The following is a 25,371-nucleotide window of genomic DNA, read 5'->3' on the forward strand; positions in this document are numbered from 1 at the left end:
TTTTCGTGACTACAGGAATCCATACTCGTTGGTTCTTTCGGTAAAGTCACGTGGGTAGAAATAAAATAAAAAATAAATCACGACGTTTCGATTGCAACACATGCAATCGTCATCAGGTGGTAAAACCACAGGAAAAAAAAGGTTTCCCCCCCAATATATATTATTACGGCCTTGCCACCACCACATCACCACCACAACCAGCATCACACCACCACCTTCAACTCCCCACCACCACCTTCACCAACTCCCCACAACAAGCCCCACCACGTTCACCACAAGCACCACCACCACACCACCACCACCTTAACCAACTCCCCACAACCACCACCACACCACCACATTCACCAACTCCCCACCACCACACCACCACCACACCACCACGTTCACCATCACCACTACCACGTTCACCACCACCACCACACCACCACGACGGCGACACGAGGCACGGAGCCGCAGACTCGCCCACGCCCCAAGCCGGTGGCGACGTCTCATCGGGGGCGACTCGCACACACATACATACATACACTCACATACACACTCATACACACTCACATACACACACACACTCACACACTCACTCACATACACACACTCGCACTCACACACGCTCACTCACACACGCGCACTCACACACGCTCACACACTCACACACACGCACGCACGCGCACTCACACGCACACACTCGCACACGCACTCACACACGCGCACACATGCTCACACATACGCACGCGCACTCACGCACACACACATGCACACTCACACAAACACGCACGCACACACTCACACGCACCCGCGCGTGTCCGAGGAGCGCCCTCGTGACTCCTCGCTCGAAGCCGTCGACGCTCCGCGAGCTGCCACGTGCCCCGCGTGACGCGCAGCTCTCGGCCCGCGTCACGTGCCCCACGTGACGCGCAGCTCTCGGCCTGGGTCACGTGCCCCGCCTGACGCGCAGCTCTCGGCCTGCGCGTCACGGGTGAGTCCCGCGGGGGGGGGGTGGAAGAACAGGATCGCGACGGCGCTGGGGGGGTGGAGGTGGGGAGGGTGGGGTGGAGGAGGGGGGGGGTGGAGGAGGTGGGGGGGGTGGAGGAGGCTGGTGGAGGAGGTGGGGGTGGTGTTGGAGGGCAGGAGGAGAATGGTTGCGGCAGGAGCGATGCCCCCAAGGATGAGAGGAGGAGGGGGTGGAGGAGGGGGTGGTGAGGGGGTTGAAGAGGAGGTGGGGGGTGGAGGAGATGGAGGAGGTGAGGGGGTGGAGGAGGTGGTGGTGGGTGGAGGAGGTGGGGGGGGAGATGGAGGAGGTGGGGGGGTGATGGGGTGGAGGTGGGGGGTGGAGGAGGAGGTGGGGGTGGTGTTGGAGGGCAGGAGGAGAACGGGTGCGGCAGGAGCAATGCCCCCAAGGATAAGAAAAGGACGAGGGGGAGGGAGGAGGAGGGGGGTCCCTGACACCCCCCCCCCCCAGGTGCGTGACGTCATTTATGGACGGCCCCTTTTCTCTCCGGGCATTTGCCGGTCACTGCGACCCACAAGTCGATTGCCACATGGGGGGGAGGGTGGGGGTGAGAGAAAGGGGGGCTGGGGTTCCATTTTATTTTTAAAGCGAAACAAAAACAATCGCCAAGAGACGAGAATCTGCCTCGAAATAGAGAAAACACAATAACACGACAAGACGAGAGGTTTTATTTAAAAAATAATGTTTAAAAAATATATCAATTTTTACGATATAATATAGTGTTGTCGTCAGTGTGACATTAGTATACCAAGTTTGCAGTCGATACCACATTGGGAAGTGGGTTAAAATTGAGTTACAAGATTTGAGGCTACGACAACAACAGGCAGAGTGAGTTAATAAATCAGGAGAACGTCACCCTCTTCATTCATAGACGAGTTCCTGCCAGCATCATCGTCGTCCTCGTTGAAGAGGTAGTAGCATCATCATCATCATCTGTTAACATCATCATCATCGTTCTCCTTGTTAAAGAGGTAGTGACATCATCATCTTTTATCATCGTCATCAACGTCGTCATCAACATCGTCATCAGCATCGTCATCAGCATCGTCATCAACATCGTCATCAGCATCGTCATCAACATCGTCATCAACAACGTCATCAACATCGTCATCAACGTCGTCATCAGCATCGTCATCAACATCGTCATCAGCATCGTCATCAACGTCGTCATCAACGTCGTCATCATCATCGTCATCAACATCGTCATCAACGTCGTCATCATCATCGTCATCAGCATCGTCATCAACATCGTCATCAGCATCGTCATCAACATCGTCATCAACGTCGTCATCATCATCGTCATCAGCATCGTCATCAACATCGTCATCAGCAACGTCATCAGCATCGTCATCAACATCGTCATCAGCATCAACATCGTCATCAGCATCCTCATTAACATCATTAGCATTATTAACATCGTCATTAGCATCCTCGTTAGCATAATTATTAGCATCATCATTAGCATAATTAACATCGTCATTAGCATCCCCATCAGCAGCATTGTTAGCATCATCATCGGCATCATCATTAGCATAATTAACATCGTCATTAGCATCCCCATCAGCAGCATTGTTAGCATCATCATCGGCATCATCATTAGCATAATTAACATCGTCATTAGCATCCCCATCAGCAGCATTGTTAGCATCATCATCGGCATCATCATTAGCATAATTAACATCGTCATTAGCATCGTCGTCCGCCCTGTAGAAGAGGTCGCCGCCCCCGCTGCTGCTGCTGCTGCCCCCCCGTCCAGAGACATCCACCCCGGGGGAGATTGAAGTCCTCCTCGGGGTGTCGCTGTTCGTTTGGCCTCACGTGGTGTGATGTTTTAACTCTCCTGTCCACCCGGCGGCACTCTCAGGGTGACGACGCATTGACGTGCACTGCAAGTCGATGGCTGGGTGGGGGGATTAGTGGGCTAGTGTGGGTGGGGGAAGGGTGAGAGGGTAGGTGAGAGGGTGGGTAGATAAGTGGGTTAGTGTGGGTGAGTGAGAAGGTGGGTGGGTGGGTGGTAAGTGGGTGGGTGGTAAGTGGGTGGGTGGTAAGTGGTTGGGTGGTAAGTGGGTGGGTGAGAGGGGATGTGGATAAGTGGGTTAGTGTGGGTGGGTGGGCGATTAAGGGGATAGTGTGGGTGGGAGGGAGTGTGGGTGGGTGAGTGAGAGGGGAGGTGGTGGGTAGATAAGTGGGTTAGTGTGGGTGGGTGAGTAGGTGAGGGAGTGGGTGGGAGAGTGAGTGAGAGGGTGAGTGGATACGTGGATTATTGTGAGTGGGCACAGGTAAGTGATTGGATGGTCCATGGATAAGTGTGTTTGTAAATGGATGAGTGACTGAGTGGGTGGATAAGTGGTTAATGAGTGTGAGTGGGTCGGTGAGTAGGTGAGAGGGTGGGGGGGAGTAGGTTTGTGAGTGGGTGGGTGGCTGCGTGGGAGTGGTTCAGCGGCTTCGTGTGAGTGGGTGAGAGAGTGAGTGGGTGTTTGGCTGGGTGGATGGGTGAGTGAGTGAGAGGGTGAGTGGCTGGGTGAGTTAGTAAGGGTGAGTGGGTGTTTGGCTGGGTGGATGGGTGAGTGAGTGAGAGGGTGAGTGGGGGAGTGAGAGAGTGAGTAGGTGGGGTGAGTGGCTGGGTGAGTGAGTGAGTGCCTGGGTGAGTGGCTGGGTGAGTGAGTGAGCGAGAGGGTGAGTGGCTGGGTGAGTGGGTGGGGTGAGTGTCTGAGTGAGAGGGCGAGTGGGTGAGTGGCTGGGTGAGTGGGTGGGTGGGTGAATGGGTGGGGTGAGTGGCTGGGTGAATGGGTGGGGTGAGTGGCTGGGTGAGTGAGGGTGAGTGTGGGTGAGTGGGTGAGTGGCTGGGTGAGTGAGGGTGAGTGGATGAGTGTGAGTGGATGGGTGGGGTGAGTGGCTGGGTGAGTGAGTGAGGGTGAGTGGGTTAGGGTGAGTGAGGGTGAGTGTGGGTGAGTGATCGGGTTGACACCTGTCCTAGTTTTCCCACGATCGTCCTATCGAGTGAGGCAGCTGCTGCCCATTTACATCACGCGCCTTGTCAGTCGTGTAAAAGTAATAATTCACCACTCAAGCCAAAGACAAAGATCCCCCGTATAGTCTTAGCAGACTTTTAGGGCAAGCGCTGTTGGCGTGTGGCACCTATGAAGGCGGACACAGTACAAGGAAGGGGGTGGGTGGCCAGCACCACGCCCGGCCGCCTTTGTCTTCCCAGTGGCGATGTTTACACCACACCGCAACAGGTACACATTTGAGGCCGGGGAGACCCATGACTTTAGGGGAGACCCATGACCGATTCAGATGATCGTCACTGCTGTTGGTCGCAAGGTGCGCCACCACTCCACACTTAAGTTCACACAAACTCCACTCACTCACTCTGTAGAACAGGGGGAGATCATACAAACTACACTCACTCTGTAGACCAGGAGGAGATCATACAAACTCTACTCACTCACTCTGTAGAACAGGGGGAGATCATACAAACTCCACTCACTCTGTAGAACATGGGGAGATCACACAAACTCCACTCACTCTGTAGAACATGGGGAGATCACACAAACTCCACTCACTCTGTAGAACATGGGGAGATCACACAAACTCCACTCACTCACTCTGTAGAACAGGGGGAGATCATACAAACTCCACTCACTCACTGTGTAGAACAGGGGGAGATCACACAAACTCCACTCACTCACTAGAACATGGGGAGATCACACAAACTCCACTCACTCTGTAGAACATGGGGAGATCACACAAACTCCACTCACTCACTCTGTAGAACAGGGGGAGATCACACAAACTCCACTCACTCACTGTGTAGAACAGGGGGAGATCACACAAACTCCACTCACTCACTGTGTAGAACAGGGGGAGATCACACAAACTCCACTCACTCACTCTGTAGAGCAGGGGGAGATCACACAAACTCCACTCACTCACTCTGTAGAACAGGGGGAGATCACACAAACTCCACTCACTCACTGTGTAGAACAGGGGGAGATCACACAAACTCCACTCACTCACTCTGTAGAACAGGGGGAGATCACACAAACTCCACTCACTCACTGTGTAGAACAGGGGGAGATCACACAAACTCCACTCACTCACTGTGTAGAACAGGGGGAGATCACACAAACTCCACTCACTCACTCTGTAGAGCAGGGGGAGATCACACAAACTCCACTCACTCACTCTGTAGAACAGGGGGAGATCACACAAACTCCACTCACTGTGTAGAACAGGGGGAGATCACACAAACTCCACTCACTCACTGTGTAGAACAGGGGGAGATCACACAAACTCCACTCACTCACTCTGTAGAACAGGGGGAGATCACACAAACTCCACTCACTCACTCTGTAGAACAGGGGGAGATCACACAAACTCCACTCACTCTGTAGAACATGGGGAGATCACACAAACTCCACTCACTCTGTAGAACATGGGGAGATCACACAAACTCCACTCACTCACTCTGTAGAACAGGGGGAGATCACACAAACTCCACTCACTCACTCTGTAGAACATGGGGAGATCACACAAACTCCAATCATTCTGTAGAACATGGGGAGATCACACAAACTCCAATCATTCTGTAGAACATGGGGAGATCACACAAACTCCACTCACTCACTCTGTAGAACAGGGGGAGATCATACAAACTCCACTCACTCACTCTGTAGAACAGGGGGAGATCACACAAACTCCACTCTGTAGAACAGGGGGAGATCACACAAACTCCACTCTGTAGAACAGGGGGAGATCATACAAACTCCACTCACTCACTCTGTAGAACAGGGGGAGATCACACAAACTCCACTCTGTAGAACAGGGGGAGATCATACAAACTCCACTCACTCACTCTGTAGAACAGGGGGAGATCACACACACTCCACTCTGTAGAACAGGGGGAGATCATACAAACTCCACTCACTCACTCTGTAGAACAGGGGGAGATCACACAAACTCCACTCTGTAGAACAGGGGGAGATCATACAAACTCCACTCACTCACTCTGTAGAACAGGGGGAGATCACACAAACTCCACTCACTCACTCTGTAGAACAGGGGGAGATCATACAAACTCCACTCACTCACTCTGTAGAACAGGGGGAGATCATACAAACTCCACTCACTCACTCTGTAGAACAGGGGGAGATCATACAAACTCCACTCACTCTGTAGAACAGGGGGAGATCACACAAACTCCACTCACTCTGTAGAACAGGGGGAGATCACACAAACTCCACTCTGTAGAACAGGGGGAGATCATACAAACTCCACTCACTCACTCTATAGAACAGGGGGAGATCACACAAACTCCACTCTGTAGAACAGGGGGAGATCATACAAACTCCACTCACTCTGTAGAACAGGGGGAGATCACACAAACTCCACTCTGTAGAACAGGGGGAGATCATACAAACTCCACTCACTCACTCTGTAGACCAGGGGGAGATCATACAAACTCCACTCTGTAGAACAGGGGGAGATCATACAAACTCCACTCACTCTGTAGAACAGGGGGAGATCACACAAACTCCACTCTGTAGAACAGGGGGAGATCATACAAACTCCACTCACTCACTCTGTAGAACAGGCGGAGATCACACAAACTCCACTCTGTAGAACAGGGGGAGATCATACAAACTCCACTCACTCTGTAGAACAGGGGGAGATCACACAAACTCCACTCACTCACTCTGTAGAACATGGGGAGATCATACAAACTCCACTCACTCACTCACTCTGTAGAACATGGGGAGATCATACAAACTCCACTCACTCACTCTGTAGAACAGGGGGAGATCACACAAACTCCACTCACTCTGTAGAGTCGTACCCACGCCACCTTCTTGGCACAAGCGTCACCGCCGATGTCGACCGTGACCCCCAGCCGGTGCGTGGGTGCCAAACGTTGCCAAAACGTTGGGCTAAAAGGGCAAATCGCAGCACGCTTGGTCTGGTCGGCAATGCTTGGAGTTTGACTGTCGGTCCGTGAAGTCGTTAATCCCGCAGCCTAAGCAAACTCGAACGCTTTTGTCCGCTCTTGAATTATTCTTCTTGGTTCTTTCGGTAAAGTCACGTAGAAGGGAAGTAATAAAATAATAAAAATAAAACATAATAAAACAATTCTCACGACGTTTCGGCCACAACGCAAGCAGCCGTCCTCAGGCGAAGAATGAGACATTATCAAGCTAGGAGCTTATATAGGTGTAGCGAGGAGGAGCGCCTACACCTATATAAGCTCCTAGCTTGATAATGTTCTCATTCTTCGCCTGAGGACGGCTGCTTGCGTTGTGGCCGAAACGTCGTGAGAATTGTTTTATTATGTTTTATTTTTATTATTTTATTACTTCCCTTCTACGTGACTTTACCGAAAGAACCAAGAAGATGAATCCCTGCAGTCACGAAATAAGCTTTAAATCGAAATCTTGAATTATTGTGGCGCGTTTAAAAAAAAACCCAAAAAGTTAACCCGTAAAAACAAAGTTTTTCACTATACATCCTTCATATGCGTGGCATCGGTTTTGTTTTATTATTCATTTCTGTTTTTCTTGAGTAAGAGTTTCATTTTTATCACATTGGTATTTTAAATTAAATATGAAAAAAAAAATCCTAAAAGGTGGAAAATTTTGGAGAAAAAATTTTCACGAAAATAAATTGTCACGCACAACGAGTCTGTGTGCAAAATGTCTGCTCGATTGGATCACGGGAAGTGGGTTAAAAAAACGACCGAAAGATTTGCACGGTCGTAAGCGCGCAAGCAAGCAAGCAAGTGAACTTAATATAAAGGATTTAAAAAAACACGATTCCAGTTGTGAGCAACTTTCTCGCAACTGGTTGCGGAGACGCCCACGTCACGAGCGATTCGGGTTGCGTGCAACTGATCGCGCGAAGTCTGCTCGCTTACGGGCAACTTTTGACGCAACAGTCAGTGGCAGGTCCCTGCAGGGGGTGGGGATCGTTCGTTGTTGACTGACCAGGCAGCCACAATGTTGTGATGCTGCTGCTGCTGCAACACAATGTTTAATGGGACCTCCTTTGCAAGTATCATCTGGTCGAACACCATGTGAGACGAGGCTCTAAAGAAAGCTGTCTCTGGTGTGGACCAATCAGTTTCAAAGACAATGCATATATTATCAGAGTGTTGTTTTTTGTTTGCATTTGACTGCGAGTATTGTGGTTAATGTAGTAAGCATGATTCCTTGCGAAAGGTGTCAGTTTTGTTGCCAGAAAAAAGGGGGGGAACCCTATTAGTTACAATGTTGTTCACCATCACGTGGTAAAGCAATTAATTTACACGTTACCCCCCCCCCCCCCCCCCCCTTCATTTAATGATCTTAAGCTGAATATTTTCCCCAGTGAGGTTTATTTAAAAGAAAAATGAATAAGCGGTGGGAAAAAGCATGTTCGGGGTAAAATTCATTGGTGGTGGGTGGAGGGGTCACAACACATCTGGACCAGTCTGGCACGTGGCCCCCTGCTGCCTGCTGCCATCTGCTGGCTACTAAAGAGTGGAACCTCAAAGCGACACAAATGTTGTGTCTGACGAAGGGGTGGGGGGTCAAAAGTCATCCAAAATCGCGTGACGTCATTTATGGACGGCCCCAAGTATACAGCAGCAGCAGGCGTCAGGGTCGGGATGGAACCCACGACCTCCTGTATACCAGGCGAGGTAGTCAACATCTCCTAGCCCCCGTAGCGCCCCTAATAACCCTAAAAGTATACCTAGTAAACCATCCCATCCCACAATTGCAGCCCTGTCTCTTATCTACTACTCACAGTTAAACAAAAAAACATAGTTCAGTTTGAGTTCATCTTCTTGGTTATTTCGGTAAATTCACGTAGAAGGGAAATAATGAAATAATAAAAATAAAACAATAAAATTCTCACGACGTTTCGATTGCAAAACAAGCAACCATCATCAGGTGTGAAAACCACAGCAGCCGCAAGAACCAAGAATATGAATCCCTGCAGTCACGAAAGCTTTAAATCGAAATGTAGTTTTGAGTTTAATCATTTTTAGTGATTTGTTCACATTTCCTATACTTTGCACTCTTATCGGTGTGTTTTTTTGTATCGTTTGTTGTCGTAACGCGCTGACCCCGTGCCTCTACTGGACATCTGTGAGGAAAAAATAATCATCTTTGTAGCTCATCGGATTTCTGCAGGATCGAGAAAAATATAAAAGTCAATCTCGTAACTCGTTACGTCTCCCGCGGTGACGTCATCACGCACACGCCGCGGTGACGTCACGCAGCGGCCTGCGGGGAACGCGGTGACGTCATCACGAACGTGGTGTACGTGGTGACGGCATCGCGCAACCCCGACGCCTCGAACGGTAGGAGCGCGGGGACGTCATCGCGCACGGGCCTGCGGAGCCGTCATGACGTCATCGCGCAAACCGCCCCCCCCCTCCACCCCGTCTCGCGTACGTGGCGATATCATCGCGCTCCCGCCTTTCGACGCGGGGGGCGGGGCGGAGGGGGTTTGCGTGACGACGTCACCGGCCCTGCGCGCGAAGACGTCACCGCGTTAGCGCGTGATGACGTCAGCGCGACGACGTCATCACATTAGCGCGCGACGACGTCACCGCCCCTACGCGCGACGACGTCACCGCGTCCGCGTGCCTGCCTCGTCGCCGTGGCAACGCGTCTCGCCGTGCACGGGGCCGAGGTGTCCCTGCGGCCTGCAGCAGAAGTAGCAGCAGTAGTAGTAGCAGAAGCAGTAGTAGTAGCAGCAGTAGTAGTAGCAGCAGTAGTAGCAGTAGTAGTAGCAGTAGTAGTAGCAGAAGCAGTAGTAGCAGAAGCAGTAGTAGCAGTAGTAGCAGTAGTAGCAGCAACAGCAGCAACAGCAGGAGCAGCAGCAACAGCAGCAGCAACAGCAGGAGCAGCAGCAGTAGTAGCAGCAGAAGCAGCAGTAGCAGAAGTAGTAGTAGTAGCAGCAGTAGTGCTAGTAGCAGCAGCAGTAGTAGTAGCATCAGTAGCAGCAGTAGCATCAGTAGCAGCAGCAGTCAGCAGACGATGACGACGGCGGCGACGGGGAGCGGCGGCGATGGATTCGGGTGGACGACTTGGTGGGGGCTGAGCCCGGCGCTCGACTTGCAGATGCAAGGTGCGTTCACCCAGCAGTGGAGCGAGCGTGGCTGGTGGGATGGCGGACGTCTGTGGGACGTCGTCGTCGCTGGCGCGCATCGATCACCCCGTGCCCCTAATACAACTCAACGTTCATCCCACAAAGTCCCATCACGAGGGAGAGACACAAAGATAAAGATCCCCCGTATAGCTTCTTGGTTCTTTCGGTAAAGTCACGTAGAAGGAAAATAATAAAATAAATAAAATAAACATAAAATAATTCTCACGACGTTTCGGCCACAACGCAAGCAGCCGTCCTCAGGTGAAGAATGTAACACCACCAAGCTTGGAGCGTATATTTAAGCTGGGTTGGAGGGGGGAAGAAGAGCGCCTTGACAAAATAATTTGCATATCAAGAGGAATTTAGCATATTTATGGGAAATGCGTAACGAAATATGTCAATGGGAGAGTGGTGAAAGGAGACTTGCAGCGGAGCAAAGAATCCATTCCCTGTGGAGAATACAAGATACACAGTCAATGCCAGTGAGTGGACTGCGGTCTGAAAATCACCGTAAACGTGAACACAATCAGTTAAGATCCGAAATGGTTTATTACGTCCTTCCAATGATTGCTGAGCCAGAATCCATCTTCTCGGTTGAAATTGTCTCTGTGTTTGTATATGTGGATCGCCTCATGAACGAATCTCTCATGGTAGCCAGATGGCTTGCAGAGAACCTCTGTCTTGGAGAAGTCAATGTCATGTGAGGTAGGACAAACACCTCAGCCGTGGCAGATCACTGTTACAATTCAGTGGGCTCACATGACATTGACTTCTCCAAGACAGAGGTTCTCTGCAAGCCATCTGGCTACCATGAGAGATTCGTTCATGAGGTAGGACAAACACGGGGGAACTTTGTCTTTGCTGCTGCTCACAATCATCATCATCTTTTATTTTAGACTCGCCAACAGCACTTGCCCCCAGTCTGCCAAGGCTATACGGGGGAACTTTGTTTTCGCTGCTGCTCACAATCATCATCATCATTTATTTTAGACTCGCCAACAGCACTTGCCCCCAATCTGCCAAGGCTATACGGGGGAACTTTGTCTTTGCTGCTGCTCACAATCATCATCATCTTTTATTTTAGACTCGCCAACAGCACTTGCCCCCAGTCTGCCAAGGCTATACAGGGGAACTTTGTCTTTGCTGCTGCTCACAATCATCATCATTTATTTTACACTCGCCAACAGCACTTGCCCCCAGTCTGCCAAGGCTATACGGGGGAACTTTGTCTTTGCTGCTGCTCACAATCATCATCATCATTTATTTTACACTCGCCAACAGCACTTGCCCCCAGTCTGCCAAGGCTATACAGGGGAACTTTGTCTTTGCTGCTGCTCACAATCATCATCATTTATTTTACACTCGCCAACTGCACTTGCCCCCAGTCTGCCAAGACTATACGGGGGAACTTTGTCTTTGCTGCTGCTCACAATCATCATCATTTATTTTACACTCGCCAACAGCACTTGCCCCCAGTCTGCCAAGGCTATACGGGGGAACTGTGTCTTTGCCGTGTGTCTCCCTCTCTCTGGACAGGCCACAGCAGCAGCATGGAGGGCCGCAGGGCCGACGGGCCTGGCGGCCTGCCCCAGCTGCACGTGCTGGTGGCCGGGGCCTCCGACGGGCGCCACCTCCTCAAGACGGTGGCGCAGGCCCACCGGTGGCCCCGAGCGCGGATCCACGTGAGCGCTGCCATCGTCATCGTCGTCATCACGACCAGCGGCATCATCATCATCACTGCCATCATCATCATCATCATCACTGCCATCATCATCATCATCACTGCCATCATCATCATCATCACTGTCATCGTCATCGTCACTACCATCTTCACGTGAGCACTGTCATCGTCAGCGCTGACATCGTCATCGTCGTCATCACGACCAGCGTCATCATCATCATTACTACCGTCGTTATCATCATCATCATCACTGCCATCATCATCATCACTGTCATCGTCATGGTCACTACCATCATCACAACTACCATCATCACTACCATCGTCATCACTACCGTCGTCATCATCATCACTATCATCTCTACCATCATCATCACTGTCATCGTCGTCGTCACTACCATCTTCACAACTATCATCATCACAACCATCGTCATCACTGTCATCGTCATCATCACTGCCATCATCACAACTACCATAATCACTACCATCGTCATCATGACCATCATCATCACGACCATCATCATCTCTACCATCTTCACAACTATCATCATCACGACCATCGTCATCACTACCATCATCATCATCACTGCCATCATCATCACTGTCATCGTCGTCGTCACTACCATCTTCACAACTACCATAATCACTACCATCGTCATCATCATCACTTTCATCACTAGCATCATCATCACCACTATCATCACAACAAACTATGGGTCTCTGTGTGAGTCTATGGATCTCTGTGTTAGTCTCTGTTTGAGTCTGTGGGTCTCTGTTTGAGTCTATGGGTCTCTGTGTGAGTCTATGGGTCTCTGTGTGAGTCTGTGGGTCTTTGTGTGAGTCTATGGGTCTCTGTGAGTCTATGGGTCTCTGTGTGAGTCTATGGGTCTCTGTGTGAGTCTATGGGTCTCTGTGTGAGTCTGTGGGTCTCTGTGTGTATGGGTCTCTGTGTGTGTCTATGGGTCTCTGTGTGAGTCTATGGGTCTCTGTGTGAGTCTATGGGTCTCTGTGTGAGTCTATGGGTCTCTGTGTGAGTCTATGGGTCTCTGTGTGAGTCTATGGGTCTCTGTGTGAGTCTGTGGGTCTCTGTGTGTATGGGTCTCTGTGTGTGTATGGGTCTCTGTGAGTCTATGTTTGTATGTTGAACTTCTTTTGCACCACTGTACGCAGCCAGCCGTGCTAATCGCCGGGAAGGACAACAAACTAAACACACAACAACAACAACAGAGTTTGCCAAAACTCGGCGATATACGTATAACAAAAACAGCGCTAACGAGTGTCCCGCCGTTGTTGTCGACCGCGTGTGGACGCAGTTCTACGTCTTGGAGAGCTTCCTGGAGCTGTACGGGAGGCAACTGCTGCTCCTCACCCTTGCCCTGGAGGCTCCTCACCGCATGGGCCTGCAGGGTGAGCCACGTGGCCTCCTGCGTCACAACCCTACCGCTGTGTGAAGTCACAACGACGACAGTAACAATGATAACAGCGGTCCCCTATAAACGCCGTATTCAGTTTTCGTGACTGCAGGAATTACTCTTTGGTTCTGTCGGTAAAGTCACTTGGGTTTTAGAGCTGGTAGGAACACGTTGGGTTGCTCGGTCAATGGCCAGGGTCAACGGCGGCGTGGTGTATTCCGCAAATATGGCCGACTGTGAGGGCGGGCACAAGCCGGCGTGAGACGGACACAATAATCCCCTGTGGGCTGGTGTGACCAGGAGGTTCCTACCAGTATAACACCATGTTAACATGTTTTCAGTCAATCGTTGAGTGTTGCCGGGTCTGGCGGAGGTTAAAAAGCGATGCGGTGCGGTGGCTCCAGTGGCTTTGGCCACGATGATCGCTCTTTGAATGGGTGAGTATTGAGTGAGTGAGTTGGTTAGTGGGGAAACTTAGTGAGTGGGTGGGTGGGTGAATGAGTAAGTTGCTAAATGAGTGGGCTGGTGAGTGAGTTGGTGAGTGGGTAGGTGAGTGAGTGGGTATATAAGTGAGTGGGTGAGTCCTCCACGGGGAGAGAGACACGCAAACTCCAAATATACATATTCTTGGGTTTTTTCGGTAAAGTCACGTAGGTAAAAAATTTAAATTAATGTTATTTTATTTTATTATATTATATTCTTTTATTTTATTTTACTTTTATTACTTTTAATTTTAATTTTTTACCTACGTGACTTTACCGAAAAAACCCAAGAATATGAATCCTTGCCGTCACGAAAGCTTCAAATCTAGAATCCAAATATTCAGCAGGCGCCAGGGTCTGGATCGAACCCACATACCAGGCGAGAGGTAGTTAACATCTCCTAGCCACTGCGGCTCCACTGGGACTTACAGCAACATCGCCAGTCTCACGTGAAAAAGCTTGTCGGGACCCTCCTGAAAGAGAATCAGAATCTGCGTGTGTTGATGTACGTTGAACTTCTTTCGCACCGCACGTGGCCGACCGCGCTAATCGGATGAACCCGTTAAGCCACGAAGCTCTGTTCTCACAGATGCCCAGTAAATGGGCGGGTCGTCAAAGAGCCTTGGGGCTCGGTGCACGAAAACAACAACAACGACGACAACAACAACAACACTGGTCAACAACAAAAAATTTGTTTTTTCTGGCCTGGACTTTTGCAGCTGTTTAGACTAATTTCAGGGTGCTGATTCCAAATCTGATCTCAGATTTGCTCTATCACATCTCATTTTTATGCTATCGGCATACCCCATTTTCATTGATTTTACCCAAAATTAACTCCATCACTTATGATTCGAAGTTGTTGCGAGTCAGTGACTGCTTTAGTGTTAAAATACGGTGCTGTATTTTTAGGATAGTGTGTTTTATAATATCATGTTATGTAGATATCCACATCTACTTAATATTTTTCTTCCGCAGTTTTTATTGAAAATGCAATATTTGATATCTCAAAAACCTGATGTGATGGACAAAAACCGATGCCAGATTTGGAATCGGCCAGAAAAAGTGTGTTGACCAGCGTAACAACAATTGCCTTGCAGAGAAGAGCGAGCTGTTTGTGGAGCTGTTTGGCAACAGCCTGCTGCGTCCGCACACCGCCACCTACCTACGCCAGCAGGCGCAGCTGCTCGTGGAGGTGGTCACCGACCAGGAGCTGGCTGCCCGCCGGCTGCCCTGGCTCGACTTGTCGGCCCTGAAGGTGAACGCACTTTGTCTACGTCTTTGTCTTCTTCGTCCTCTCGAGGGTGACGCGATGAGGCCGAGCGGTCGCGGAGCTCGCCAGCTTGGTGCGTCTCGGGGCTCTGGGCAAGGGCGGCTCCCGCCTGCTGGTTTCTTGCGGGTGTCGTCATCGTCACACGCGACATCATCACACGCGGCGACGTCACTCGCGACGTTGTCACACGCGACGTCGTCACACGCGGCGACGTCACACGCGGCGACGTCACACGTCGCGTCGTCACACGTGACGTCATTAACGGCAGCGTCGTCACACGTGATGTCATCACACGCCACGTCGTTACACGCGGCGACGTCACACGCGGCGTCGTCACACATGACGTCATCACACGCGGCATCGTCACACGCGACGTCATTACACACCTCCCCTGCCCTATCCCCCACGCACCCCTCTACCGTGACCACCCATTCCTCATCCCGTGCACGCCCCTGTCCATCTAAATAGTCGATTTCGTTCGTACCTCGTAGCATGGCCCCAGCTCACGATGTCACCTCGTCTGTTGCCCTTCACCGCGCCTCCGGTTGGCTCCGGTTGGCTCCGGTTGGCTACGCGCGGCGCCAAAGAAGTCACCGTGCCAGACGGGCGAGAGTAACGATGGAAAGGTGATCAGAGGGGAGGAGAGGGGGCAGTCAACAGGACGTGAGGTGGTGCAAATGAGATTACAAGATTTTGGAGAATCAATAAATTGTGCTTTATACAAATTAGATACGAAAGCAACATCTGGGCCGCCTCCTCTTCACCAGACCACACTAACCAGCGTGGGGAAGTACGGTCAAACAGACCTGCGTGACCACCTTACCCAGTGTGGGCGAGATCGTCATCCATCTAGCAGTGGATTGGCAGAGGGCTGTTATTATTAGTTTCGTTGGTGCCTCGCCCGAGAGAACGAACTCGGGAATCGTCGCAATCGATCGGTCGGGTCACATCAGCCTGCTCCTCCCGCCCGGCAGTTCAAGGAGCGAGACCGCCTGGAGGGCATCTTCACCTTCTGGCGGCGGGGCGAGGCGAGCGCCTTCCGGCCGGAGCGCCTGTGGGACGCGCGCTGCCGGCGGTACCTGGGCGCACGCTACGACGCGCGGCACGGAGCGTACGACTGGGACCTCGCCATGAAGCTGCACGAGCGTGGAGTGAGCGGATTACGCAGAGACCACGACGACACCCACCCACCCCACACACCACCTCACCCACACCACCCCACACACACACCCACACACACACACACACCCACCCACACACCCCACACACCACCTCACCCACACACACACCCACACACCCACACACCCCACACACACACACTCACCCCACACACACACACCCACACACCACGCACACACCACCCACACACACCCACACACACACACACCCACACACCCCACACACACACCACACACATCCACACATACACACACCTACACACACCCACACATACACACCCACACACACACCCACACACACACACCCACACACACACCCCACACACCACCCCACACACACACACACCCCACACACCACCCCACACACACACACCCATCCACACACCCACCCACACACACCCACACACCCCACACCCACGCACCCACCCACCCCACACCCACCCCACACCCACCCCACACCCACCCCACACCCACCCCACACCCACCCACCACCCACCCCACACCCACCCACGCACCCACCCCACACAGACACACCCAGCACCCCCCACACACTCACCCACCCACCCCACACACACCCCACACCCACACACCCACCCCACACACACACACCCACCCCACATACACACACACACCCACCCTACACCCACCCACCCCACACCCACCCCACTCCCACCCACACCCACCCACCCCACACCCACACTCACCCCAGTGAGTCTGTGGGTCTCTGTGTGAGTCTATGGGTCTCTGCGTGAGTCTGTGGGTCTCTGTGCGAGTCTGTGGGTCTCTGTGTGAGTCTACGAGTCTCTGTGTGAGTCTATGGGTCTCCGTGTGAGTCTATGGGTCTCTGTGTGAGTCTATGGGTCTCTGTGTGAGTCTATGAGTCTCTGTGTGAGTCTATGGGTCTCTGTGTGAGTCTATGGGTCTCTGTGTGAGTGGGACTCTCCGCCGTGTGTATTTGAACTCTGACCTTCGCCCCCCCCCATGCCCACTGCAACTCGTCCCTCAGGCGGGGGTCATAAGCAGCCGTGAGTACTTGCGCTGGAGGGAGCGGGGCGTGGCGTTCGAGGCCAGGGAGGGCGTCTACGACGTGGCCAACAGGACGCTGGCGTCCGACCTCGTCGTCAGCCAGGTGCGGTGACCGCACGGCTCGCGGGTCAGGGGTCACCGGCCACGGGTCAGGGGTTACGGGTCAGGGGTCACCGGCCACGGGTCAGGGGTCATGCGTCACAGGTCACCGGCCACGGGTCAGGGGTCACCGGCCAGAGGTCACGGGTCACGCGGCACGGATCCCGGGTCGCAGATCACGGGTCACTGTTTCACGGATAACGGGTCACGGGTCAGGGGTCACGGATAACGGGTGAGGCGTCACGGTTTCACGGGTCACGGGTCAGGGGTCACGGTTCCATGGGTCACGGCTTCCCGCATGCTGGACGTGGTGTGCCGGGCGCGTGTCAGCGGGGGGAGAAGGTGGTGGCGCGCGGCTACTGGGGGGACATCGTGACGGGGCCCTTCGTGGCGTTCGGAGTGGACACGGAGGAACGCCGACTACTCCAGACGGCCAACGGGATCCACACGCACGTGAGTGTGCGTGTGTGTGTGAGCGTGACTGTGCGTGTGTGTGCGTGTGAGCGTGACTGTGTGTGTGTGTGCGTGTATGTGTGTGAGCGTGAGTGTGTGTGTGAGCGTGACTGTGTGCGTGTGTGCGTGTGAGCGTGACTGTGTGTGTGTGTGCGTGTGTGCGTGTGTGTGTGTGAGCGTGACTGTGTGTGTGTGTGTGAGCGTGAGTGAGCATGTGTGTGTGTGTGCGTGCGTGTGTGTGTGAGCGTGACTGTGTGTGTGTGTGCGCGTGTGTGCGTGTGTATGTAATCTTGTGTGTCGGTGACGCAGTGATTAGCGCTACGCTGCGCTACGAACCCGGCAATCCGAGTTCGATTCCCGCTCGCGGCCAACACCAGTGACGATTATTTGAACCGATCCTGGGCCTCCCCTAGATCGACTCAGCCTCAAATGAGTACCTGGTGCAGTGGTGTGTAAACATCGCCACTGGGGAGACAAAGGCGGTCGGGCGTGGTGCTGGCCACCCACCCCCTCGTGTGCCGTGCCGGCCTTCATAGGTGCTTCTTGCTAACAGCACTTGCCCCCTGCAGTCTGTTAAGGCTACGCGGGGGATCTTTGTCTTTATCTTTGTGTGTGTGTCCATCCGTCCGCTAACACGGTATTCAATTCTTCACGGCTCACAGCTCACACTCTTATAGATCCGATCAATACAGATCAATGCTCCTTACAGTGAGTGGCGTGCGTAGCTGATTAACTGTTGAAGGCACCGGGTAATTGAGATATTGTCCATGTAGCTGGGTCCTGTACACACACGCGTGTGTGTGTACAGCACCCAGACACACACACACACGCGTGTGTGTGTGTGTGTACAGGGCCCAGGCGGTGGTCAGAGGTCGCAAACGGGTTTTGATTCCTTACCCATACCCGTACCCGGCCGCACCAGGGTCGCAAACGGGTACCCGTACCCGTACCCGGCCGTACCCGTACCCTACCCGTACCCGGCTGGGTACGGGTAGGGTACGAGTATCGGGTACCTGATTGCGACCTCTGGGATGAAGCCATGTTGCAGGCGCGGGTGGGTTGATTCTAGGAACTTGAATTGTGAGAAGAGACAAGACGTTGGGAAATGAGTGACAAACGGTGACTCACCGGTGACTCACGGCCTACCCGTACCCGTACCCGGCCGCACCAGGGTCGCAAACGGGTACCCGTACCCGGCCGGGTACGGGTAGCCGGGTATCGGGTAGGGTACGGGTATCGGGTACCCGGTTGCGACCTCTGGCGGTGGTGCAGCGGTTTAGCGCTACGCCCCGCTACGACCCCGGGCCACCCGAGTTCGATTTCCACTCACAGCCAACACCGGTGACGATTACCTAAACCGGTCCTGGGCCTCCCCTAAGTCGACCCAGCCTCAAACGAGTCACCCCCGGTGCAGTGTGCAGTAAACACCTGCCGCCGGGGAGACAAAGGCGGCCGGGGCGCGTGGGGTTGCTGGCCCCACGCCACACCCGCCTCGGGTGCGCGGGTCGTAGGTCGGGGGGTGTCATGGGGTCAGGGGGTCACGGGGGAGGCTGCCTCTTAGCGTCGTCGTGGCTGCGTGCGTCGTGGCCGCCGCAGACCTCCCAGGACGTGTCGCTGCACAACCTGACAGCGGCCTTCCACGAGCTGGCCACGGGGCGCCGCTACACCACCACGCACGAGGCGGCAGCAGCCGCCCCCACGGAGGTCAAAGAGGAGAAGGTGGAGGAGGTGGAGGAGGTGGAGGAGGTGGAGGAGGAGGTGGAGGAGGTGGAGGAGGTGGAGGAGGGCGACGGCGATGGTGGCAAGAAAACGGAGGAAGCAAAGGAGGATGAGGTGATACCGTCACTCCCGTCGTGATGAGTCGGCATTGTCCGGCAGCTTGCCCCTCGCAGAGGTCGCGGGGGAGGAGGTTAAAGAGGAGCGGGATGTTGATGACAAAGATGATGATGATGGTGGTGGTGGTGGTGATGGTGGTGGTGATGGTGGTGGTGGTGATGGTGGTGGTGGTGGTGATGGTGGTGATGGTGGTGGTGGTGGTGATGGTGGTGGTGATGGTGGGGGTGGTGATGGTGGTGGTGGTGGTGATGGTGATGGTGGTGGTGATGGTGGTGGTGATGGTGATGATGGTGGTGATGGTGGTGGTGATGGTGGTGGTGATGGTGGTGGTGGTGGTGGTGGTAATGGTGGTGGTGATGGTGGTGGTGGTGGTGATGGTGGTGGTGGTGGTGATGGTGGTGGTGGTGATGGTGATAATGGTGGTGATGGTGGTGGTGATGGTGGCGATGGTAATGGTGGTGATGGTGGTGGTGATGGTGGTGGTGGTGGTGATGGTGGTGGTGGTGATGGTGGTGATGGTGGTGATGGTGGTGATGGTGATGATGATGATGATGGTGGTGATGGTGGTGGTGGTGATGATGATGGTGGTGGTGATGGTGGTGATGATGATGATGGTGGTGGTGATGGTGGTGATGGCAAGAAAGAGGAGGCTCGTGAGGTGACAGCACTTGCCCAAACAGTCCGTTCGAGGGTCTCTGGTGACGTGAGTCTCATTTTCAAGGTGGCGGAGGTGTCAACCGAGGAGGTGGTGGATGAGGGGGTGGATGACTCGAAGGAGACAAACGAGGTGGAGAAGAAAGGGGTGGACAACGCGAAGGACGATGAGGTAGTGGACGAGGTGGGGGTGGGTGGAACACCTGAGGATGGGAGTCGACAGGATCCAGGTGAGCTGGAATCCAGAGACGTCTTGACCTGCATAGTCAAGTCAAGTGTGTTCTGCCTTACGCACCGTTGCGCCGGTCTGGCACAAATCTGCCACTCGAAACACCATCACATTACAACTCAACTTAAAATGTAGACAATTCTATACAATGAGAAGATGTATATATATTGAAATGCCATCTATAGTTCTTCTTGGTTTTTTTGGTAAAGTCACGTAGAATGGAAATAATAAAATAATAAAAATAAAACATAATAGAATATTATTATATTACTTTATTATGTTAAAAAATAATCTAATATTATTATATTATTTTATTATGTTTATTTTTTCTTATTTTATTGTTTCCATTCTACGTGACTTTACCGAAAGAACCAAGAAGATGAATCCCTGCAGTCACGAAAGCTTTAAATCGAAATTTATACCATCTATAGTTGTTTAAAATATATGAATGAAAGCAAGTTGTGGCTCTCAGTTGCATCTCTGATCAATCATAATTGTACCAATGTAAACGATGTTCCAGCTGACTGAAGTCTCTCTAAAGCAGCTCAAGCCTCCAGTGGACCACGTGACTCCCACGTGGCCACCCCCACCCTGAGCCCCTCCTCCCCTGTCCCCGCCCGCTGTGAAAACAGACGCCGCTCCTCCTCCTCCTCCTCCTGCAGCTCCCTCCCGCTCGCTCCTTCCCTCTCTCTTCCCTCCTCCCCTTTCATCATCATCATCACTCTCTCATCACCACCACCACCACACTCTCATCACCACCACACTCTCATCACCACCACCACCACACTCTCATCACCACCACCACCACCACACTCTCATCACCACCACCACCACACTCTCATCACCACCACCACACTCTCATCACAACCACCACCACCACACTCTCATCACCACCACCACCACACTCTCATCACCACCACCACACTCTCATCACCACCACCCTCTCATTATCACCACCACCATCCTCTCATCATCACCACCACCACCATCCTCTCATCATTACCACCATCCTCTCATCACCATCACCACCACCCTCTCATCACCATCACCACTCTCATCATCATCCCACCACCCTCTCATCCTCTCATCATCATCCCACCACCCTCTCATCCTCTCATCATCACCACCCTCTCATCATCACCACTACCCTCTCATCACCACCACCACCCTCTCATCATCACCACCACCCTCTCATCACCATCACCACCATCACCATCCTCTCATTACCACCACCCTCTCATCATCATCGTCACCACCACCCTCTCATCATCATCGTCACCACCACCCTCTCATCATCATCGTCACCACCACCCTCTCATCATCATCGTCACCACCACCCTCTCATCATCATCGTCACCACCACCCTCTCATCATCATCGTCATCGCCTTTCACCACCACCGATATCTTGGCCCGATCATTCCTTCCCCTCCTCCTCCTCCTTCTCCTCCTCCTCCTCCTCCACCTCCTCCACCTCCTCCACCTCCTCCACCTCCTCCACCTCCTCCTCCTTCCCCTCCTCCCTTCCTGCACCGGCGCTCCGCTTCCTCCTCTCTCCCCGCTGCTCATCTCGACCCGTGCCCTCCTTCTCCTCCTCCTCCTCTCTGTCATCCGTCTCGGGGACATCCGTCCCGGCCTCCCTTCCCTCTCCGGTTCCTTGATCTCTAATCCCTCACGTTCATCACAACCTTCCCGCACGGTGGCGGTGGGTGCGCGTGCGACAGATTGTACGTACGCGCACACAACACACAATGACCTGAGCGAGCAGAGTGAATGGACGGGTGGCGACGTCGTTCCCTGGCCTCTGTCTCTCTCTCTCTGCTGCTCACAGACTGCGACTACATCAGCATTGGGGACGTGCGGGTGAGCCTCCTGCCCTTGAACGCGCTGCAGACCCTGCACCAAAAGGCAAAGTTCCGGAAGCTCTTCAACGTCATCTACTTTGCAAACAGGTGAGAGAGAGAGCGGGTCACGGCTGAGGGGCGACGTGGCAGACCGTGGCAGACCGTGGCAATGATTGCACGCGCTGAGCGACGGCGAGAGGAGACACGCGCGTATGCACGCGTGTCTGTTGAACTTCTTTCGCACCGTACGTGGCCAGCCGCGCTCATCGGAGGTGCAGATTGGGTGGGTGGATGAGTGGGTGGGTGGGTGATTTAGTGGGTTAGTGTGTTGTTGAGAGTGAGTGAGTGGGTAGCTGAGTAAGTGGGTGGCTGGGTGGTTGGGTGGTTGAGTGGATGAGTGTGTGGGTGGATGAGTGAGCGAGTGAGTGGGTGGTTGGCTGAGTGGTGCGTGAGCGAGTGGGTGGGTGACTTAGTGGGTTAGTGTGTTGTTGAGAGTGAGTGAGCGGGTAGCTGAGTCAGTGGGTGGCTGGGTGGGTGTATGGATGAGTGGGTGGGTGGGTGGATGAGTGAGCGAGTGAGTGGGTGGTTAGCTGAGTGGTGCGTGAGCGAGCGGGTGGGTGACTTAGTGGGCTAGTGTGTTGTTGAGAGTGAGTGAGTGGGTAGCTGAGTAAGTGGGTGGCTGGGTGGGTGGGTGGATGAGGGGGTGGATGGATGAGTGGTGCGTGAGCGAGCGGGTGGGTGACTTAGTGGGTTAGTGTGTTGTTGAGAGTGAGTGAGTGGGTAGCCGAGTAAGTGGGTGGCTGGGTGGGTGTATGGATGAGTGGGTGGGTGAGTGAGTGAGTGGGTGGGTGACTTAGTGGGTTAGTGTATTGTTGAGAGTGAGTGAGTGGGTAGCTGAGTAAGTGGGTGGATGGATGAGTGAGCGAGTGAGTGGGTGGTTGGCTGAGTGGTGCGTGAGCGAGCGGGTGTAGTGTATAGTGTAGTGCATAGTGTAGTGTATAGTGTAGTGTGTAGTGTATAGTGTAGTGTATAGTGTAGTGTATAGTAGTGTAGTGATAATCGGAGGTGCGGTGCTGTTCCTGCAGCATGGTCCATCAGCTGGCGCCCGCCCTGGAGGAGGTGGCGGCTGACAAGGCCACCCTCATTGTGGAGACCGTCAAGTGAGTTGTCCCTAGCCCACAGCGCTTCTCGCTGTGTGTGGGTGCCACTGTGTGTGTGTGTGTCTGTGTGTGTGTCAGTGTGTGTGCGTCCTACGATCCATCCTGGGTTTAACCAGGCTGGATTGTGTGAGGAGCTCACAAATCCTTGAAAGATCTGGGCAAAGTCCCATTGGTGAGCTTCTCCGGCAGGCAAGGCTGCGTTGGCTGGGTCATGTAGCCCACGTGCCCAGCCACCGCATGCCTAAACAGCTTTTGTTCGGGCGGATCGAGGGGGCTAAACGGGCGCGGCACGGGCTAGAGAAGAGATGGAGTGATGTGGTACAGGAGGACGTGGAGCTGAGTGGACTTGCCGATGACTGGTACCAGCGGTGTCAAGATCGGCCTCTGTGGAGGAGGCTCGTGAAGGACGCTAATGGGCAGTTGGAGGCAGTCGCCCTCCAACAACAACAGAGGGCGGAGGAGCGACGCTCACAACAACGAGCGGAGCGCCGGGTGGCTAAAGCCCAGCAAGTTGGCACAGTAGGGGGCACAGGTGGTGCATCAGCCAGTCATCTCGGTCATCTCGGTCAGTCGACCCGTGGCACCTGCTGGGTCTGCCCCGTGACCTCCTGCCAGCGGGCGTTCGACACTTCACGTGGCCTCAAGGTGCACTTGGCCTGGCCCAAGCGTCGTGGTGACGTCACCGCCACTTAGTGGCGAATGGCGGTTGTTGTTGTTGTGTGCGTGTGTTTGCGCGTGTGTGTGTGTGTGTGTCTCTGTGTGTGTGTGTGTGCGTTTGTGTGTGTGCGTGTGTCTCTGTGTGTATGTGTGTGTGCTGGACATGAACGTGCAGGTTCGTGCTGGACCTCAATGCGAAGGCCGCGGCTGGCTACGTGGAGCGAGTGACGGAGTTGGCCGGGGCCGCCGGCTTCGCTCCGCTTGGCACCTGCGACGGCACCAAGGACGCGACCGCCCGCTTCCTGCTACAGCCGCAGCAGCAGCAGCAACAGCAAGCGCAGGAGCAGCCACAGCAGCAGCAGCAGCAGGAACATCAGGAGCAGCAGGAGCAGCAGCAGCAGGAGCAGCAGCAGCCGCAGCAGCAGCAGCAGGATGAACAGCAGCCGCAGCAACAGCAGGCACAGCAGCAGGAGCAGCAAAAACAGGAACAGCATGAGCAACAAAAACATCAACAGCAGGATCAGCAGCAGGTGCAGCAGTCACAGGAACAGCAGCATCAACAGCAGCAGGAGCAGCAGTCACAGGAACAGCAGAAACAGAAAAAATCGGAACAGTAATTGCAGCAAAAACATCAGCAGCAGCAGCAGTAGCAACAAGATCACCATCATCATCACCATCATCATCATCACCATCATCATCACCATCATCATCATCACCATCATCATCACCGTCATCATCATCACCACCATCATCATCACCATCATCATCACCATCATCATCACCATCATCATCACCATCATCATCAACACCATCATCACCACCATCATCATCATCACCACCATCATCATCACCATCATCATCACCATCATCATCAACACCATCATCACCATCACCTATAGCTGAGCCCACAGCCAGCGGGAGAATCGAAAGCAACTGACACTGACCCCGAGTGACCCTGACACTGACCCCGAGTGACCCTGACCCCGAGTGACCCTGACCCCGAGTGACCCTGACCCCCGACCGGCGTGGTGAAGTATGGTCAAACAAGGGCCCCGGGGGGGGGGGGAAGCCTTCCGCCCAGCGGTGGTAGTTGGGTGTCGTGGCGAACATTTTTGTGTGCGCGCTACTCTCGTGTTGGCCACGCGGCAAACCCTTGGGGCCAGCCGCGTGGCAAACCGCGGGTCGGCGGTTTTCTTGTTTTTGCGCGCAGAAAATCCAACGCTGCTGCTGCCGCTGCTGCTACCGCTGCTGCTG

The 25,371-nt window shown here is 53.6% G+C and overlaps 1 protein-coding gene across 1 annotated transcript; it reads left to right on the plus strand.

Annotated features, from left to right (window-relative positions):
* The first annotated feature begins 9,706 nt into the window (after window positions 1-9,706).
* LOC144951865 (dynein axonemal assembly factor 3-like) lies at window positions 9,707-24,852 on the plus strand. Its single transcript, XM_078882215.1, has 13 exons — window positions 9,707-10,120; window positions 11,678-11,823; window positions 13,133-13,226; window positions 14,811-14,968; window positions 15,958-16,134; window positions 17,168-17,290; window positions 17,617-17,739; window positions 19,336-19,467; window positions 19,513-19,572; window positions 20,297-20,459; window positions 22,288-22,408; window positions 23,386-23,460; window positions 24,293-24,852. The coding sequence occupies exons 1-13, from the start codon at window positions 10,030-10,032 to the stop codon at window positions 24,732-24,734; spliced, it is 1,905 nt and encodes a 634-aa protein (XP_078738341.1). The 5' UTR covers window positions 9,707-10,029; the 3' UTR covers window positions 24,735-24,852.
* Window positions 24,853-25,371: the final 519 nt, after the last annotated feature.

Source organism: Lampetra fluviatilis, chromosome 64, assembly GCF_964198595.1.
Source record: "Lampetra fluviatilis chromosome 64, kcLamFluv1.1, whole genome shotgun sequence".
In the NCBI taxonomy this organism is placed as follows: Eukaryota; Metazoa; Chordata; class Hyperoartia; order Petromyzontiformes; family Petromyzontidae; genus Lampetra; species Lampetra fluviatilis.

Coding starts and splice junctions, on each gene's coding strand:
- LOC144951865 (XM_078882215.1), top strand. CDS start 10,030: ATGACGACGGCGGCGACGGGGAGCGGCGGCGATGGATTCGGGTGGACG. Junction 16,135..17,167: donor TGAAGCTGCACGAGCGTGGA/GTGAGCGGATTA, acceptor CTCGTCCCTCAG/GCGGGGGTCATAAGCAGCCG. Junction 17,291..17,616: donor CCGACCTCGTCGTCAGCCAG/GTGCGGTGACCG, acceptor GGCGCGTGTCAG/CGGGGGGAGAAGGTGGTGGC.